At 43.0% G+C, this 20,521-nt stretch overlaps 1 protein-coding gene across 3 annotated transcripts; it reads left to right on the top strand.

The window, feature by feature from the left end:
- The first annotated feature begins 46 nt into the window (after positions 1-46).
- On the top strand, positions 47-18,013 carry DYDC2 (DPY30 domain containing 2). Of its 3 annotated transcripts, XM_035267840.3 has the most exons (5): positions 47-106; positions 2,729-2,855; positions 11,401-11,556; positions 11,920-12,042; positions 15,320-18,013. In XM_035267840.3, the coding sequence occupies exons 3-5, from the start codon at positions 11,410-11,412 to the stop codon at positions 15,581-15,583; spliced, it is 534 nt and encodes a 177-aa protein (XP_035123731.1). In that variant the 5' UTR covers positions 47-106; positions 2,729-2,855; positions 11,401-11,409; the 3' UTR covers positions 15,584-18,013. The 3 variants fall into 3 exon arrangements, with proteins under 3 accessions (XP_035123731.1, XP_035123732.1, XP_035123733.1); XM_035267841.3 differs by lacking the exon at positions 2,729-2,855; XM_035267842.3 differs by lacking the exons at positions 47-106; positions 2,729-2,855 and adding an exon at positions 11,037-11,251.
- The last annotated feature ends 2,508 nt before the right edge of the window (positions 18,014-20,521 follow it).

Genomic DNA, 20,521 nt, shown 5'->3' with positions numbered 1-20,521 from the left:
ACGCGCCTGCTAGCCACCCGAGAGCCGCGTCCCGTTGCCGGGCAACGAGAGCGCGTGCCGCAGGAACCCTGGTAGGCGCCGCAAAGTGAGAGGGGCGCGCGGACCGGTGAGCTGAGGGCGCGCATGGGCGGAGAAGGGGGAACGCACTGCAGAGAGAAGGGGGCTGGGGGTGGGGGGTCGCGCTGCAGAGAGGAGGGGGCGAGCAGGAGTCGGGGCGCGGGGCAGAGTGGACAGGGCGTGCGGGGGGCGCGCGGCAGAGTGAAGGGGTTGTGAAGCAGGGGCGCGCGCGAGGGGATGGGGGCCAGAGAGGACGGGTGTTCAGGAGTGGGGGCGCGCAGCAGAGAGGAGGGGCCGTGCAGGAGAGTGGCCTGCGGCAGAGAAGAGTGGGTGTGCAGGAGGGAGAGCGCCCACGAGGGGGCAGCAGGCAGAGAGGAGGTGGAATGCAAGAAGGGAGCACTGCAGAGGGAAGCGGCTTGCTCGAGGAGGCAGGGCCAGGGAGGAGGGGGCGCGTAGGAGAGAGAAGTGGGGACGCTGGAGCGGGGTGTGCGCGCGAGGGTCTAGGAAAGGCGTTTGCGGCAGCGCGCATGTGGGTGAGCCGAGGAGATTTGCAAGACAGAAACCTGGAGGAGTTGGGGTGCAGAAAAGAGCAAGGGACCCTGGTCGGCAGGCTCTGGGAGAGACGAAGGGGTGGGGAGGCTTTGAGGAGGTGCCAGGAAGGGCAGTCAATAGGAGAAGGGCCTTCCAGAGTCGCCGGAAGACCGTCACTGCAAGCTGCTAATAGCCTGGCAGTTTCACAACGGCGTACCTTTGCTCTTGCTGGTGACCTCTGTTGGGTTCCTTTCAGAACCAACTCGGGCCCCCCACCTCCGGGATGTTGTCCAAACTTCGCCAGGTCCAAGCCCTTGCAATCTTCCCTGGCCTAGTCGTCTGTGCATGTACTAACCTTTCCCGTGCTCTGTTTCAACTTATGGGCAGGGCAGTGCCAGGCAAGAGAGGTCTTAGACGTTAGTTGAGATAGTAAGTGCCAGAGTGGACGCTGAAAAATCAAAGGGAAGCATGAGCACAGGCGTCAGAACCCTAATGAAGAAGCCAAGAAGTATTTACTGAGCTCCTAGTGTGCCAAGCACCAGCGGTGTAGAGTGAACAAAGACAACCCCATCCTTATTACCTTGCCTACTGAGTGCAAGGTCAGGAACAGTGTAAGCACACTCTCAGGGGAGCTCTGGGAAACACAGAAAAATAACCTCTCCCCCTACTGGTGAGTGTACCCTAAGTTGGTCTGAGTGGGCTTTAATAGGCACCCCTTTGGCCAGGCGCGGAGGCTCACCCCTGTAATCCTAGCACTTTGGTAGGCCGAGGCGAGTGGATCACCTGAGGTCAGGAATCCGAGACAAGCCTGGCCAACATGGCGAAACCCCTTCTCTACTAAAAATACAAAAATTAGCTGGGTGTGGTAGCACACACCTGTAATCCCAGCTCCTTGGGAGGCTAAGACAGTAATTCCAGCTCCTTGGAATCGCTTGAACCCAGGAGGCAGAGATTACAGTGAGCCAAGACTGCGCCACTGCACACCAACCTCGGTGACAGAGCAAGGCTCTGTCTCAAAAATTTGAAAAAATAAATAAAAAGCATCCTCTTGACTTCTTCCCCACCAGCCCTCACATTGTGGCTGTATCCTTGCTCTACTGTCTGCACCATATCTTAGTAACTGTTTGACCAACACATTTCATTCAGATCATTGTTGAAAATGGGCAATTTAGAGCAGGTGTAGGTATGCCAATACGGCTTGCCACATGCAAGCAGTGACATTTTTGGGAGCCACCCGATGACCAGAGAATGCAGAGCTGGTGATTCTGCCTTCTGGGAAGGACAGTTCTACAGTGATCCAGGCAAAGTAGATCGGTAACTACAAGTCACTTGGGGATTTTATTAACATGTAGGCTCTAAATCTGTGAGGTGGGGTGGGACCTGAGATTCTGCATCTCCACAAGTCCCCAGGTGATGGAATGCTGCTGGTCATCTCATCAGACCAGGTTTGCGTAAGAGGAGGAGTGTAGAAGGTTGTCTATCCAAGTGCATTGGTTCAAGTGGGCTGCATAGATTGGCAGGAGACACCACCCACCTCTGTCCCCACCCTCGTTCACTACCCCACTCAGCTTTTTTGTTTTATTCCCTTACAGATCTTGGAGTCAGAATTCCAAAGTGAATCTTACTGGGCTAAAACCAAAGTGCCAGCAGAGCTAGTTCCTCAGGAGGCTCTGGGGAGAATCTGTTTTCTTGCCTCTTCCAGCTTCTAGAGGATATCCTTGGCTCAAGGCCCTGAATCACATCGCCTTTTCTCCCTTGACTCTGTCATCACCTTCCCTGTCTGACCGTACTGTGTCCCTCTTAGAGACGCCTGTGATAACATTGTTCCTACTCAGATAATCCCCCTACCTCAAGATCCTTATAATTTAATCACATTTACAAAGTCCCTTTTGCCATTTAAAGTGAAATATTCATAGGTTCCAGGTATTCGGACATGGACACATCTGGGAGCCATTATTCAGCCCTAGAACAAGGACATTCTCTTACTTATATTTCCATTATTCAAAATCAAGAAATTTAATGTGGATAAATTATATCACATAATCTACAATTCACATTCAATTCATGTAATTTTCCTAACAATGACCTTTATAGAATTCTTTTTTCTTTTCTTTCCTTCTTTCTTTCTTTTTTTTTTCAGACAGTGCCTCACTCTGTCACCGGTTGGTGTGCGGTGGCGAGATCTTGACTCACTGCAGCCTCAGCCTCCTGGGCTTGTTATCCTCTCACCTCAGCCCTGCTAAGTACAGTCCCCCTAAGTACTACAGGTGTGTACCATCATGCCTTGCTAATTTTTGTATTTTTTGTGGAGACAGGGTTTTGCCATGTTGTCCAGGCTGGTCTCAAACCCTGAGCTCAAGTGATCCTCCTGCCTCAGCCTCCCAAAGTGCTGGGATTACATGCGTGCACCACCATGCCCAGCCAAATTCTTTTTTCTTGTCAAGATACAATCTAGAGTCATGTGTTGCATGTAGTTATTATAGCTGTTCACTCTCCTTTGATCTATAACAGTTAACTCTTTTTTAAATAACCTCAACATTTTTAAGAGTACAAGGTAGTTGCAGACTGTCTCTTGCTTTGGATTTATTTGATGTTTCCTCAATTAGATTCAAATACTGCATTTTAGGCAGAAATCCACAGAAATGTTTTATGTACCGTAAGAAGTGCATCACATCAGGAGGCACTTGATGTCACTTTGTCCCTTTATTGGATGTTTATTTGGATTACTTGTTTAAGGTTGTGTTGGCCAGGTTGTGCCACTGTAAAATTTCTGTATTTCCTTTGGAATAAATACTTAATTTGTGAGAAGAAACTCTGAGACTATACATATATCTTATTCCTTGTCAAATGTTCACCGAGGTTTAGCACTCAATGACTCACACCTTGATTCAATTATACTATGGTAATGAGGAAATGGCAGTTTTTTTTTTAATTGCATTTTAGGTTTTGGGGTACATGTGCAGAGCATGCAATACAGTTGCATAGGTACACACATGGCAGTGTGTTTTGTTTGCTTTCTCCCCTTCACCCACATTTGGCATTTCTCCCCAGGCTATCCCTCCCCACCGCCCCCTCCCACTGGCCCTCCCCTTTTCCCCCCAATAGACCCCAGTGTTCAGTACTCCCCTCCCTGTGTCCATGTGTTCTCATTTTTCATCACCTGCCTATGAGTGAGAATATGCGGTATTTCATTTTCTGTTCTTGTGTCAGTTTGCTGAGAATGATGTTCTCCAGATTCATCCATGTCCCTACAAACGACACGAACTCATCATTTCTGATTGCTGCATAATATTCCATGGTGTATATGTGCCACATTTTCCCAATCCAGTCTATCATCAATGGGCATTTGGGTTGATTCCAGGTCTTTGCTATTGTAAACAGAGCTGCAATGAACATTCGTGTGCATGTGTCCTTACAGTAGAACGATTTATAGTCCTTTGGATATATACCCAGTAATGGGATTGCTGGGTCAAATGGAATTTCTATTTCTAAGGCCTTGAGGAATCGCCACACTGTCTTCCACAATCGTTGGACTAATTTACACTCCCACCAACAGTGTAAAAGTGTTCCTTTTTCTCCACATCCTCTCCAGCATCTGTTGTCTCCAGATATTTTTAATGATCGCCATTCTAACTGGCGTGAGATGCTATCTCAATGTGGTTTTGATTTGCATCTCTCTGATGACCAGTGACGATGAGCATTTTTTCATATGATTGTTGGCCTCATATATGTCTTCTTTCGTAAAGTGTCTGTTCATATCCTTTGCCCAATTTTGAATGGGCTTGGTTGTTTTTTTCCTGTAAATCTGTTTGAGTTCTTTGTAAATTCTGGATATCAGCCCTTTGTCAGATGGGTAAACTGCAAAATTTTTTTCCCATTCTGTTGGTTGCCGATTCACACTAGAGACTGTTTCTTTTGCTGTGCAGAAGCTGTGGAGTTTGATTAGGTCCCATTTGTCTATTTTGGCTTTTGTTGCCAATGCTTTTGGTGTTTTGTTCACGAAGTCCTTGCCTACTCCTATGTCCTGGATGGTTTTGCCTAGATTTCCTTCTAGGGTTTTTATGGTGCCAGGTCTTATGTCTAAGTCTTTAATCCATCTGGAGTTAATTTTAGTGTAAGGTGTCAGGAAGGGGTCCAGTTTCTGCTTTCTGCACATGGCTAGCCAGTTTTCCCAGCACCATTTGTTGAACAGGGAATCCTTTCCCCATTGCTTGTTTTTGTCAGGTTTATCAAAGATTGTATGGTTGTAGCTATGTTGTGTTGCCTCTGATGCCTCTGTTCTGTTCTATTGGTCTATATCTCTGTTTTGGTACCAGTACCATGCTGTTTTGATTACTGTAGCCTTATAGTATAGTTTGAAATCCGGTAGTGTGATGCCCCCCGCTGTGTTCTTTTTGCTTAGAATTGACTTGGCTATGCGGGCTCTCTTTTGGTTCCATATGAAGTTCAAGGTGGTTTTTTCCAGTTCTGTGAAGAAAGTCAATGGTAGTTTGATGGGTATAGCATTGATTCTGTAAATTACTTTGGGCAGTATAGCCATTTTTACGATATTTCTTCCTAACCATGAACGTGGAATGTTTCTCCATCTGTTTGTGTCCTCTCTGATTTCGTTGAGCAGTGGTTTGTAGTTTTCCTTGAAGAGGTCCCTTACGTTCCTTGTGAGTTGTATTCCAAGGTATTTTATTCTTTTTGTAGCAATTGTGAATGGCAGTTCGTTCTTGATTTGGTTCTCTTTAAGTCTGTTATTGGTGTAGAGGAATGCTTGTGATTTTTGCACATTGATTTTATATCCTGAGACTTTGCTGAAGTTGCTTATCAGTTTCAGGAGTTTTGGGGCTGAGGCGATGGGGTCTTGTAGGTATACTATCATGTCGTCTGCAAATAGAGACAATTTGGCTTCCACCTTTCCTATTTGAATACCCTTTATTTCTTTTTCTTGCCTGATTGCTGTGTCTAGAACTTCCAGTACTATATTGAATAGGAGTGGTGACACAGGGCATCCTTGTTTAGTGCCGGCTTTCAAAGGGAATGCTTCCAGTTTTTGCCCATTCAGTATGATATTGGCTGTTGGTTTGTCATAAATAGTTTTTATTACTTTGAGATACATTCCATCGATACCGAGTTTATTGAGGGTTTTTAGCATAAAGGGCTGTTGAATTTTGTCAAATGCCTTCTCTGCATCAATTGAGATAATCATGTGGTTTTTGTTTTTGGTTCTGTTTATGTGGTAAATTACGTTTATAGACTTGCGTATGTTGAACCAGCCTTGCATCCCCGGGATGAATCCTACTTGATCATGATGAATAAGTTTTTTGATTTGCTGTTGCAATCGGCTTGCCAATATTTTATTGAAGATTTTTGCATCTATGTTCATCATGGATATTGGCCTGAAGTTTTCTTTTCTTGTTGGGTCTCTGCCGGGTTTTGGTATCAGGATGATATTGGTCTCATAGAATGATTTGGGAAGGATTCCCTCTTTTTGGATTATTTGGAATAGTTTCAGAAGAAATGGTACCAGCTCCTCTTTGTGTGTCTGGTAGAATTCGGCTGTGAACCCGTCTGGACCTGGGCTTTTTTTGTGTGGTAGGCTCTTAATTGCTGCCTCAACTTCTGCCCTTGTTATTGGTCTATTCATAGTTTCAGCTTCCTCCTGGTTTAGGCTTGGGAGGACACAGGAGTCCAGGAATTTATTCATTTCTTCCAAGTTTACTAGTTTATGTGCATAGAGTTGTTTGTAATATTCTCTGATGATGGTTTGAATTTCTGTGGAATCTGTGGTGATTTCCCCTTTATCATGTTTTATTGCCTCTATTTGGTTGTTCTCTCTTTTCTTTTTAATCAATCTGGCTAGTGGTTTGTCTATTTTGTTGATCTTTTCAAAAAACCAGCTCTTGGATTTATTGATTTTTTGGAGGGTTTTTCGTGTCTCAATCTCCTTCAGTTCAGCTCTGATCTTAGTTATTTCTTGTCTTCTGCTGGGTTTTGAGTTTTTTTTTATCTTGCTCCTCTAGCTCTTTCAATTTTGACGATAGGGTGTCAATTTTGGATCTCTCCATTCTTCTCATATGGGCACTTATTGCTATATACTTTCCTCTAGAGACTGCTTTAAATGTGTCCCAGAGATTCTGGCATGTTGTGTCTTCGTTCTCATTGGTTTCGAAGAACTTCTTTATTTCTGCTTTCATTTCCTTGTTTATCCAGTCAACATTCAAGAGCCAGTTGTTCAGTTTCCATGAAGCTGTGTGGTTCTGTGTCGGTTTCTGAATTCTGAGTCTAACTTGCTTGCACTATGGTCTGAGAGGCTGTTTGTTATGATTTCAGTTGTTTTGCATTTGCTGAGCAGTGCTTTACTTCCAATTATGTGGTCAATTTTTGAGTAGGTGTGATGTGGTGCTGAGAAGAATGTATATTCTGTGGATTTGGGGTGGAGAGTTCTGTAAATGTCTATCAGGTTTGCTTGCTCCAGGTCTGAGTTCAAGCCCTGGATATCCTTGTTGATTTTCTGTCTGGTTGATCTGTCTAATATTGACAGTGGAGTGTTAAAGTCTCCCACTATTATTGTGTGGGAGTCTAAGTCTCTTTGCAAGTCGTTAAGAACTTGCCTTATGTATCTGGGTGCTCCTGTATAGGGTCCATATATGTTTAGGATCGTTAGCTCTTCTTGTTGTATCGATCCTTTTACCATTATGTAATGGCCTTCTTTGTCTCTTTTGATCTTTGTTGCTTTAAAGTCTATTTTATCAGAGATGAGAATTGCAACTCCTGCTTTCTTTTGCTCTCCATTTGCTTGGTAAATCTTCCTCCATCCCTGTATTTTGAGCCTTTGTGTATCCTTGCATGTGAGATGGGTTTCCTGGATACAGCACACTGATGGGTTTTGGCTTTTTATCCAATTTGCCAGTCTGTGGCTTTTGATTGGTGCATTTAGTCCATTTACATTTAGGGTTAATATTGTTATGTGTGAATTTGATACTGCCATTTTGATGCTAGCTGGCTGTTTTGCCTGTTAGTTGTTGTAGATTCTTCATTATGTTGATGCTCTTTAGCATTTAGTGTGATTTTGGAATGGCTGGTACTGGTTGTTCCTTTCTATGTGTAGTGCCTCTTTCAGGAGCTCTTGTAAAGCAGGCCTGGTGGTGACAAAATCTCTGAGTACTTGCTTGTTTGCAAAGGATTTTATTTTTCCTTCACTTCTGAAGCTCAGTTTGGCTGGATATGAAATTCTGGGTTGAAAGTTCTTTTCTTTAAGGATGTTGAATATTGGCCCCCACTCTCTTCTGGCTTGTAGAGTTTCTGCCGAGAGATCTGCTGTGAGTCTGATGGGCTTCCCTTTGTGGGTGACCCGACCTTTCTCTCTGGCTGCCCTTAGAATTTTCTCCTTTATTTCAACTTTGTCGAATCTGACGATTATGTGCCTTGGGGTTGCTCTTCTTGCCAAATATCTTTGTGGTGTTCTCTGTATTTCCTGCAATTGCGTGTTGGCCTGTCTTGCTAGGTGGGGGAAATTTTCCTGGATAATGTCCTGAAGAGTATTTTCCAGCTTGGATTCATTCTCTTCGTCCCTTTCCGGTACGCCTATCAAACGTAGGTTAGGTCTCTTCACATAGTCCCACATTTCTTGGAGACTTTGTTCATTCCTTTTTGCGCTTTTTTCTCTGATCATGGTTTCTCGTTTTATTTCATTGAGTTGATCTTCGACTTCTGATATTCTTTCTTCTGCTTGGTCAATTCGGCTATTGAAACTTGTGCATGCTTCACGAAGTTCTCATATTGTGTTTTTCAGCTCCTTTAATTCATTCATATTCCTCTCTAAGGTATCCATGCTTGTTATCATTTCCTCAAATCTTTCTTCAAGGTTCTTAGTTTCTTTACGTTGATTTAAAACATGTTCTTTTAGCTCACAAAAGTTTCTCATTATCCACCTTCTGAAGTCTAATTCCGTCATTTCGTCACAGTCATTCTCCATCCATCTTTGTTCCCTTGCTCGTGAGGAGTTTTGGTCCTTTCTAGGAGGCGAGGTGTTCTGGTTTCGGGTGTTTTCCTCCTTTTTGCGCTGGTTTCTTCCCATCTTTGTGGATTTATCCACCTGTCGTCTGTGTAGTTGCTGACTTTTCGATTGGGTCTCTGAGTGGACACCCAGATTGTTGATGATGAATTATTTCTGTTACTTGGTTTTCCTTCTACCAGTCTAGCCCCTTCGCTGTACGACTGCTGAGGTCCACTCCAGGCCCTGCTTGTCTGGGGTACATCTATAGCAGCTGCGGAACAGTGAGGGATGCTACCAGTTTCTTTTTCTGCTATCTTTGTCCAAGAATGATGCCTGCCAAATGTCAGTCTTTTGGATATAGAGGGGTCAGGGAGCTGCTTGAGGAGACAGTCTATCCTTTGTAGGAGCTCAAGTGCTGAGCTGTGAGCTCTGTTGTTCATTCAGGGCTGTTAGGCTGCTATGTTTAATTCTGCTGCAACATAACTCATAAAAAAACCCTTTTTTTCTCAGATGCTCTGTCTGGGGGGGGGTTGGGGCTTTCCTTGTGAGTGTCCGCCTCGCTGTCCTGCCCAGCTAGGAGGCAGTCTAGTCACTTTTTGCCTGCCGAGGCTCCGCCCTGCTGGTGTGAGGTTTGCCCTGTTGCTGCAGGCTCTGCCCTTCTGCTTCGGTCTCCGCCTTGTTGCCACGGGCTATGCCCTGTGGCGGAGTCTCTCTGTTGTACCGGGTTGCCTCGGCAACAGCAGGCTGCGTCAGCAATGGGCGTGTACCTCAGTAGGGGCTGATTGCCTTGGTAATGGCGGACGCCCCTCCCCCACGGAGCTGCGCTTTAAGAAAACCTCCTCACTGGGAGCGTTTGGAATCGCCGTTTTGTTTGTCGCACTGCGCTACCCCAAACGCTGTTTCCCTGGGATTTCCTGGGCTGGCCCACTGTCCAAGTCCCGTTCAGTCTCAAGTTCAGCCCTCTCAGGTCTCAGTTTGCCGGTTCAACAGGGCACCCGTAACAGTGCGCTTTTGTATGGAGTGTTGTGGAGCGCCTCTGCGCTCCGGCATGGGCCGCAGCCGCACCGGCTGCCAGCTACACCAGCCTAGGCCTCTGCCTGGTGTCCCGCGTCTCTTTTATACCTGGGAATTTCCCCGTTCTGTGGGCAACTAAGATCCATCTGGAAATGCGTCCCCAACTCACCCTCTCTGCGCATCCAGCGAGAGCTTCAATCCTGGGTTGTTCTCACAGCGCCATCTTGAGTCCTCCTCCAGAAATGGCAGTTTTTTAAAACTCCATTATTTTCCCCACATTTGTTAGTTGGCATTCTACTTCAGCAAAGACCTTTGCCTTCTCCCTTCTTATTCTACTTACATATTCTCATATGGACTCATGTATTCTTATTTTTTCCATAAGTTATAATCCATTACAGTCGCTATTTATTTTAATGGTCAAACTGCCCCAGATTTGATTATAGGAGGCCCTTTAAGCTGGTTCCTCTGTCCACAACCATTATATTTTTTAGAATGTTCTAACTTTCTGGCACAACAAAATGTTCCAGGCTCATTAGACTTGTCCTGCCCCAGCCTTGGAATCAGCCATTCCTCCAAGGAGTCCTGATTCCTCTTAAGTGACAAAGACTATTTACAAGCAAGGTTTATATGCTTAGTGTGCTCATTGCTACTGAAGTGTTTTGGTTTCTATGCCCTTGCAGTGGAGAGAGCTAGGAAATATTTTGTCTATAACCATATGATAGATATGAACAGATAACATCGATATGGATATCTGTCTACATGTTTTTTTCTTCCTTAAGCTAAGAAATGGGGATTAGAGGAGACAAATTGAAAAATGCCTCCAGAAAATTTTAAGGCTAGATCTGAGCTTTTATTACTGGGTGGGATCTTTTGGAATTAAAATGTGTCAACTTCAGGAATATGGGATTTACCAGGAGGAGGCCAGGTGCTAGGTCATTTCATGGCACAATCCTCCACAGAATAATGTAATAAGCACTTACTCTGTGCCTGGCTAAGTGCCTGATGTGTGTTTATTATCTCCTCTAATCTAATGATTGTGAGCTACATACTTTTGTTACTTCTGTTTTACAGTTGAGGAAACCAAGGCTAAGAGAGACTGAATGACTTGCTGAAGAACACACAGCTAATAACTGGCAGAATCAGGACTGGAACTTGGTCTATCTTAATGTGCATTCCTACTGCCACAATTCCCTGCCACTCTCGAGTTGGGCTACCTTGCCTCCAGCTCTTGAAATATGATGAATAGCAAATCCTTAAGTCATAGAGAATAGAATATCATGTCAGGTGCTGGCAGAGCTCCTGACAAGTAGTAGCTGCAGGGCCAACATATTCCCTCCCTCTTCTCCCCAGGGCATTTCCATGGTCCCCTGTGAAATAAATGAGCCTATCTTATCTATGTCATAGATGACTATAGCTTCCAACCTCATAATAGCACAGCCTGCTGGGTACTCAGGGCCCCTCCCCTGGACCTCCTGCCTGCTCATTTATTTTCTCTCTATTCAAGGGCAGAAATGTGTGGTTCAATGGAGGCCTTAGCCACCCTTACCACCAAGGTACCAAACTCCTCCCAAGCCCGGTAAACCCTAGGACCCACACTGTCTGACCTAGTGCAGCTGGAGAGCTTTAAAAAAAAGTCCATTTGAATGTATGAGCTATTGACAAGTAAGTGTTTGTTGGTTCTTTTGGGAATGATATGATCCAGAAACATCTCATATTTGTCCTGAAATAAATCTGAATTGGTTAGAATGTATCTATTTTTAATATCAGATTAAGTTTGTAAAATAGTGTGACTTTGTTTCGATGTTTTCCAGGCTCCCAGGATGGAAACTAACTACCTAAAGAGGTGCTTTGGAAATTGCCTGGCCCAGGCACTGGCAGAGGTGGCAAAGGTTCGGCCAAGTGACCCAATAGAATACCTGGCTCACTGGCTTTATCATTATGGGAAAACAGTGAAAGCAAAAGAAGAGGTGTGTATGTGCACTGGGACTTAGGGAGGGCCCAGCTTTCCCAGAGTACCTTGAAAGCCAGACACAAGGCAGGTTTCTGGAGCTGGCCCGGGGAGTTCCTTGGTTTATTTGACTTGCTCTTAGGGCAAGATATCCCTTAAATGTGGGGATCCTGGAGGCTAACTCAGAGAAGTGGGGCTTCAACTCAGAGGAGCTGTGGGGTTGAAGGGTTTGTTGCTACTAGCAGGCTAAGTAAGGCTAGTTACAGGAGGAAACTCAGCGGACCCAAAGGACCCATGACCCAAGTCAGTCCCCAGTGAGGGGGGCAGCATTTATAAGGCTTCCCCAGGTGCTGACCTATTTGACTCTGTCACCTCACCCCAGAATAGGCAAGAGAAGATCCAGCTGCAGGAGGAATATGACAGTAGCCTTAAGGAAATGGAAATGACAGAAATGCTGAAACAAGAAGAGTATCAGATTCAACAGAAGTGTGAAAAGTGTCACAAGGTAGGGAAAAGGGACTCAGCTTTGGGTAGCCACAAACATCCCGAAGATGGAATCCAGGAAGGCCACAAGTTAGCCCAACCCCAATGTAAGGCACAATAAGGGTCCCTGTAGCCTACTTTTCACTCCATATTCACGTATTTGTATATAAACCTATGTTATTGACAACCTTTGTTAATGGAAAAAAGGAGATGTTAAAAGACAAATTTGTCTGGATTTGAGGAAATACTCTGGTGTTACTGGTTTTAAAAATCTGACTTTTAAGAAAATCTATTCACTTGGAACAAATATTTTCTTATATAAGCTCCTTTGAGCCCTTTTTTAAGTAGTATTCAATATTTTTCAGAAACCAAATATGGTTATCAGTACATACTTCAGATATTTAACTGAGTATTTAGGATTTGATTTATTATATTCTATTTGCTTTTATGTGAAACTTCAGGTGCCTCCTCTGTGATGGTATAATATTAGATGAAAGTTGTTAACTTGGAAGAGTTGAAGACAACTCTGCATTCATCCGTCTGACAAGCATATCTTTTACCTCCCACAGTTCTTTTCACAATCTCCTGAAAAATGCCTTATGCCATTCCATGCTTTCTACAAAGTGGTAGATACCTGGATAGAGTATTATCTCAATTGCAGTGTAGGGTTTGACATCTGACATCTTTTTAACTGTCACTGTACCCTGTGCATTAAAGTCTTTAATGCAGTCCATTACAATTCACTAGCATTTGCTAGCTTCCAAAGCCGACTTTGAAGATATGAAAATATTAAGCTTACTTACACTTGTACTAATATACTCAATGTCCTCATAATAATATGTTTGCTTTTTTTTTTTTTTTTTGAGACAGAGTTTCCCTCTTGTTACCCAGGCTGGAGTGCAATGGCACGATCTCTGCTCACCACAGCCTCCACCTCCTGGGTTCAAGCAATTCTCCTGCCTCAGTCTCCTGAGTAGCTGGGACTACAGGCACGCACCACCATGCCCAGCTAATTTTTGTATTTTTAGTAGAGACAAGGTTTCACCATGTTGACCAGGATGGTCTCGATCTTTTGACCTCGCGATCCACCCGCCTCAGCCTCCCAAAGTGCTGGGATTATAGGCATGAGCTACCATGCCAGGCCCTATGTTTGCTTTTTAAAGTCTGGATGTCTTGTAAATAAATTAAATCAAAAGATAGTTTAATTCTATTGCTTGACAATAGTCTAAGGGAACTCTCCCTCAGGAAAGATTCATTCTTTAAGCAATTGTTTGAAGATGGGAAAGGTGAGGCTCATTCAGCAAAATGTGTCATCACCTTGCTGCCCACCGCTAATCTATTTGTAACACCATGCTTTACTGTTAATAGAAATAGAACTATATAAGGCAATAACAATATGTAAGGAAGACTCCCAAAACTCCACCCTAGTTTTATGGTATCTTTGTTAAGGAAAACTTTGCTCACGTCAATATTTTGAATTGACTTTTTGTGTTTCACTGAGGAGGTTTTGCAGCCTGCAGCAATATTCCTTAACAAGATTTACATAAGCAAATGGTATGTCATTCTTTTGCCAAGTGTGCGATGTAGGCAACTGTAAGGGAGGATGGGAAATGACAGCCAGTACAATGCCTAGACTATGTGCAAGTTCACAGTCTTAGGAAGGAGCTCATGTGTAGGTTGTGTTTATGGAAACTGATTCCCTATGTTAGAAGGAAATAAAGAGAACCCAAGGGCCATCTAAAATAAGCCAGGTTAATAGTTTACCTGGCCAGAGAGAGCAACAACATTAAGGTGTGAGTTACTCTCCAAGCAAACGTTAACAAGGCTAAATAAAGGGCAAAGAGGTAGAGGTATATCAAAAAGACAAGATTCCAATTCCAAGTTCTGGCTTCTGACTGACTCATGTGGATTACAAACTGTTCCTTGCTATTGGTCACTTTCACACTTTGTGTGACTAGTGCTGGGAAACCCAATTTCAAACTGACCCAGGATGGGTTGAATGGAACTTCAGCAGGCCTGCTAGTTTACCTGATGAACTGATAAGCATACACTCAAAGCTTTGCAGTTTTTTCCTTAGTTGCTTAAAAAAAAAAAAACCAGTGTGACTTGGATAGACCTTAGTAAGTCTTTGAGTACCCCCAGATTGAATACTGCTTATCTAGTAGATGTGCCAAAAGAGGAATAGAAACATATTGGTATGTATGGTAGGGATCATATGCAATTATCAGAATAAAAAATTATCCATAGAGGAGGTAGAATTTGAATCAGGCAAAGGTTATCCTTGTACAGATGTCTCTTCATTAAGCAGACGCAGCTTTAAGTAAACCATAATTTTTTTTCTGAGTAAGAAGAAAACTCCTATTGTTTATAAAGATCTAAACTATACAAATGTTTTAGAAACACATCTTTATAGAATCAACAGATACTCGCTGCATAGACCCAATACTTTGAAGTTTAGAAGGGTCTCAGAAACCATGTGGACAAGGATTTCATAAACCTCCCTGCAGAGCCCCCCATAGGGCTCATCGTAGAATGGACCTTCCAGGCAAAGATTGGAGTGGGGGGGGTCAGTTGACCCTAATCTCCAAGGATTCCTACCTCAGCCAGAGACGTGGATATTACACTGCTCAATATTGTCTCATGGGTCACTGAGGCTCTGATCATTTTCTCCCTGTGTGCTTCAGTTTGGATAATTTCTACTGATCTATCTTCATGTTTACTGACCATTTCTTCTGCAACGCCCAATAGCCTATCTGGGAATTCTGTGAAAATTTTCACTTCAGATATTGTACTTTTCAGTTCTAGAATTTCTGTTTAGTTTCTAAAATATAATTTCCACTTTCTCTGCTAATACATCTTAATTTTCACATTATGTCCATCTTCCGCCTTCGATTTGTGAAAATATTTATAATGGCTGTTTTTAGTCCTTGTCTGTTAATTCCATCATCTGTGTCATTTTGGGGTCTTTTTCTATTGAATACTTTTCCTCTAGATTATAGTTCTACTTTTTTACATGTCTAGTAATTATTACTTGTGTTCGGGACATTGTAGAGGACATTTTATAGGGAGTCTAGATTGTGTTGTTTCCCATTAAAAGATGTTGGGTTTTGTTCAGGCAGGCAGTTAAATTATTGGTGAATCAACTTATCCTGTAGGTTTGGTTTTATGCTTTGTTAAAGCAGGTCTATTTCAGTTTGGTTCTTAGTCTCTGGCATGAAAATAGCAATGCTGTGTTCTTGCCATACATCTTGTGTGCCTCAGTCTCTAATAACTTTTTTGCTGTTTTGTTTTCTGTTTAGGAACTGACTTCAGAAACTGTTTCCACGAAGAAGAATATATTCATGCAGGAGGACACAGATTCCCTTGAGAAGGCGGCTTTGAAGCAGGAATTCCATACAAGGCCTTCCAGTATGATTCCAGGAATGCCTCAACAGGTTCCTCCTTCAGAGTCTGCTGGCCAGATTGACTGGAACTTCAAAATGTTAGAAGACATAAATTACCAGGAGGCTTTTCAGCATGAAGTTGCTCATGAAATGCCTTCTGGCTCCAAATCTCCTTATTAGGTTAACAGAAAGTAGATGCTTCTGATTTATTTCTCTCAAAGCTGGAAGCCAAGAAAATGGCCAGCTAGAATCAAGATTTAAGGGGCTGTGAAAGAAGAGTTCTACAGGGACTCTCCAGCCTACTCCTGTTCTGAAAACCCTTAATCATGTGAAAATTTGAACTAGTTTTAGGATAAACTAAACTCAGAGTAATGATTTAAAATAAGTAACTAAATGGGTGTAACTTTTCCCTCTTGTTTTATCAATGTCTTGGAGACTACACAGTGAAAACACATCTGTCTCATGTGTTCATGTCTTAGCTTTTGCTTCACTTCACAGTCAGGTTCTTAGGTATTTTTTACACATATCCTAGAGTCTACCTATGTCACTGATAGCAGGCATTTTTCTTCAACGTTTTACATTACCAATTTTTAAAATACCTTTTTCCAATTTTTGTTAATTGTGGTAAAACACATATAAGACTTACCATCTTAACCATTTTTAAGTGTACAGGTCAGTGATATTAAGTAGATTCATATTCTTGTGCCACCATCACCACCACCCAGCTCTAAAACTCTTTGATCTTGCAAAACTGAAACTCTAAACCCATTAAAAAATAACTTGCCATTTCTCCCTCTCCCCAGGCCCTGGCAATCACCATTCTCCTTTCTGTGCCTGTGATTTAGAGTACTCCATAATTATGTCATATCAATAGACTCATATATTTGTCTTTTCTATGACTGGCTTATTTCACTTAGCATAATGTCCTCGACATTCATTCATATTGTAGCATGTGTCAGAATTTCCTTCCTTTATAAGGTAGAATAATATTTTTTATATGTTTATATGACGTTTTGCATATCCATTCATTCATTGTCCATGAATGGGCATCCATTTATCAATGGACACTTTCACATTTTAGTGATTGTGAATAATGCTGCTGTGAACATGACTCTGCAAATATCTCTTGAAGACCCTGTTTTCAATTCTTTTGAGTATGTACCCAGAAGTAGAATTGCTGGATCATGTGGAAATTGTTTTTAATTTTTTGGGAAGCTGCCATTCTGTTTTCCGTAGCAGCTGTACAATGTTACATTCCCACCAATAGTGCACAGGGTTCCGGTTTCTTCACATCCTCACCAACACTTGATATTTTGTTGTTGTTTTGATAGTAACCATCCTAATGGCTGTGAGGTGGTATCTCATTGTAGTTTTGATTTGCATTTCCCTTATAATTAGTGATGTTGGGTATGTCCTTATTGGCCATTTGTATATCTTTTTTGGAAAAATGTCTATTCAAGTCCTTTGCCCATTTTTTCATTGCACTTTTTGGGGTTTTCTTGCTTTTGAGTTTTATAAGTTTTACATATATTCTGGATGTTAATCCTCTATCAAATATATTATTTGCAAATATTTTCTCCCATGCTGTACACAAATGAAATGTTGCCTTTTCACTGTGTTGGTAATGATGACAGGCATTTTGAAACAGGTTAAATAGCAGTAAACCTTAAAAGTTTGAAAAAAATGTTTTTAATTACTTTCTATCTACATTCATTCAAATATGATCTGTATGCTAAGGACTTCAGATTTATGTCTTTGATCAAAATTCCCTGAGCTTGACTGCTTGATGTCTCCACTTGGAGGACCAATGGACACTTCGAACTTAACTTGCCCCAGTGGACTTTCCCTGATAGTTTCTGTGAAGCAGTTTCTCTCCATTCTTCCATTTGCTCAGGCCAAAACTCTTGGTGTCTCCTTTGACTCCACCCTTTTTTGTCACCCTACATCTGGTTTGTTGGCTTTCTATTTAAATAAAGCCAGAATTCAACCACTTGAATGCCCAAACCACACTCAACTTTCTTTAGGTGATTGCAGTGGCCTGTTAACTAGTCTTCTCCTATCCTTGACTTTCTCTAGTCCGTCCTCAATATTAAGGCCAGGGTGTCTTGGTAAGACATAAGCCAGATCAAGTGTGATAAGCAGCTCCCCACTCTGTTGCAGAAACAGCCAACGCCCTTGTTATGACGTACTGGACTCTAGGATCTGATTCCCCTCACCTTTACTCTCCATGTTGTTCTCCCCACTTCAGCCATGCTGATGTTCTTCAAACACACCAGACATGGTCCCATATCAGAACTTTCACTTTCCCCTCTCTCTGCTTGGAATGTTCCCTCCTCCCCACATTCCCCTATTTCTGCAGATTCTTTCTTCCTCAGGTCTTTACTCAAAAGTCACCTTTCCAGTGAGGCCTTTTTTGGTCACAGTATCTAGACTTGACACTGCCATCCACAAAATTTCCTGCCCCTCTTCCCAGTCAATCTCCTTCATTAAAATGGGAACTCTGCAAGGGCAGGAATTTTGTCTGTTTAACACTTTTATAACCCCAGCACCTAAAACAGTGCCTGGTACACAGAAGATACCAAATAAATATTTGCCAAATGAATAAATAAATCAGTTGAACCTATACCAAGGCTGTTAAGTCATAACAGGTGTAAAAATGGCAAGCTAGCCAGTTTTGATTGGCACAGGATTGGTTTGCAATTCTAGCTTGCTCACCCCTTCCTCCAGTCCAAGACCAGCTACGTAACACAGTGCAAAATGAAAATGCTACCTGACTTACTCAAAATGATTAGGCATTTCAAGATGGTGACAGCAGAACATTAAACCAAATGTGCCCCCTGCTATAAGTTGGATGTTTGTCTCTCCCAAGCCTCTTGTTGAAATTTGATACCAGCGTTAAAGGTGGGGCCTGATGGGAGTATTTGGGTCATAGGAGCAGAATCCTCATTAACAGATTATTGATGTCCCTGGGTGAGGAAGAGGAGGGAGTGAGTTCTCACTCTATTAGTTCCCATGAGAGTTTGCCAAGAGCTGGTTGATAAAAAGAGGCCTAGCATCCCTCCCATCTCTCTTGCTCCCTCTCTCACCATACCAGCTCCCCTTCACCTTCTGCTGTAAGTGGGTCAGCCTGAGGTTTTCACCAAATGTCCAGTCTTCCAGTCAGCAGAATTGTGAGCCCAATACACTTTTTCTCTTTGTAAATTATCCCATCTCAGTTATTCCCTTTTAGCAGCACAAATGGACTAAAATGTTGCCCTTCCTCATATGGGCCCTGTGGGACTCTACAAGTCACAGACTCATGACGTCTATCCTGCTCCAGTCAGAACTGCTTCCCGTCTGCAGGATCTGTGATAGCACAAGTCCTCCTAACTATAAGGTCAGGCCTTAGGATGGGCGGCTTAAGTACATTGAAGTTCATACCACAGTGCTCTCAAAGATAGGCCAGATCTTCCACTGGTCTTCCCCAGTATACACTCATACAGAAATTCATCCAAGGCTAGCACATGCAGGGCCCAACATGAGCCATGCTGAAGGAAAACACTCAAAACTTTGGAACTCACTGCTACTGTGGTGTCCCCTCTTTGTCTCATAGGTATAGATGGCTACCCCATCACAGACTACATGGTCAGGGACATGGAACGAGCTTACCTCAGAACCTCAGAGAGCTAAAGGAGTCCCAAACACCATTCACAGACATTATAGACTGAACAGGCTGCAATGGACTGTCCTGGAAACCTAATACCAGGAATGGTAAGTTACAGAAGTTACAGTTTAGGGCATTTTTTTGCAAGCTGGGAGAGACTCACAGGGTCTGGAGTCATGAGGTTGACCAAGGTTGGTTACAAAGTCCAATGGCCTTGTCAATTGAGGCTGGAATGAGAAACAATAGAAGAATGTCTCAGGTTAGGCACTGCAGGGGTTGATCGTTTTTCATGATCTTCCAGCTACTTCAGGCTTTCTAATTCTGGATGGCCCTCCAGAGGTGACAGCTCGGGTCACGGGGGTCGTCATAACACCTGTGGTGCCATCAGTCAGCCTAAAAGACCTTACAGTTCTAAAACCCGGAGGGTCTTGGGCAGACCCTGACAGTTAGTCACCCTACTTTGATGACAAATTGACTCCATTTAAGAAATGGTTTCTAATTAACCCATGTTAGAAGGTTTGACTTTCCTCCAGCACGGTTGTTCTTAAATGAAAAAAAAAAAAAAAAGTTTTTTATCCAACTTAAAGTCTGTGTTGACGTTAATGAGAGAAGTATCATGAGGCATGTCTGACACGCCCCGCCCTTCTCCCCCAACTTCTTTTCATGGCCTGAACCAGTCTTTCAGTTTAAATTTTAACTCGCTTCAGGTGTGATTATGATAATAGAAGAGCAATTTGTTTTATTTTCTGCCTGAGATGCAAGCACATTTTAAAAAAAATCAGACCTGCTGGGTTTCTAGTAAAAATGTATTAAATTTTAGGTCAGGAATAAGTTACAGGAATAAATCTCAGTGGGCCTCGGGTATTAACTTATTAGGGAGCGCGTCAGGGTCACACACAAAGAGGTTTATTCTTTAATAGGCTTTTGTGGAAGAGCAGGACAGGCTTCCTCTCTATGCATCTGACAAAGGTTTAATATCCAGTATCTATAAGGAACTTAAACAAATTTACAAGAAAAAAAACTCAAACAACCCCATTAAAAAGTAAATTCTCCGTTATAGAGATGGAGAATAGATTAGTGGGATATTAACAGACACTTCCCAAAAGAAGTGGGACAAAGGACATTAACAGACACTTCTCAAAAGAAGACATACATGCGGCCAACAGTCATATGACAAAAGCTCGTCACTGATCATTAGAGAAATGCAAATATAGGCCAGGTGCGGTGGCTCAAGCCTGTAATCCCAGCACTTTGGGAGGCCGAGGTGGGTGGATCACGAGGTCGAGAGATCAAGACCAACCTGGTCAACATGGTGAAACTCTGTCTCTACTAAAAATACAAAAAATTAGCTGGGCATGGTGGCACGTGCCTGTAATCCCAGCTACTCAGGAGGCTGAGGCAGGAGAATTACCTGAACCCAGGAGGCGGAGGTTGCAGTGAGCCAAGATGGCGCCATTGCACTCCAAGCCTGGGTA

Source organism: Callithrix jacchus, chromosome 12 (genome assembly GCF_049354715.1).
Source record: "Callithrix jacchus isolate 240 chromosome 12, calJac240_pri, whole genome shotgun sequence".
Classification (NCBI taxonomy): Eukaryota; Metazoa; Chordata; class Mammalia; order Primates; family Cebidae; genus Callithrix; species Callithrix jacchus.
This window is presented reverse-complemented; position numbering and strand designations above follow the sequence as displayed.

Coding starts and splice junctions, on each gene's coding strand:
- DYDC2 (XM_035267841.3), top strand. CDS start 11,410: ATGGAAACTAACTACCTAAAGAGGTGCTTTGGAAATTGCCTGGCCCAG. Junction 11,557..11,919: donor CAGTGAAAGCAAAAGAAGAG/GTGTGTATGTGC, acceptor ACCTCACCCCAG/AATAGGCAAGAGAAGATCCA. Junction 12,043..15,319: donor AGTGTGAAAAGTGTCACAAG/GTAGGGAAAAGG, acceptor TTTTCTGTTTAG/GAACTGACTTCAGAAACTGT.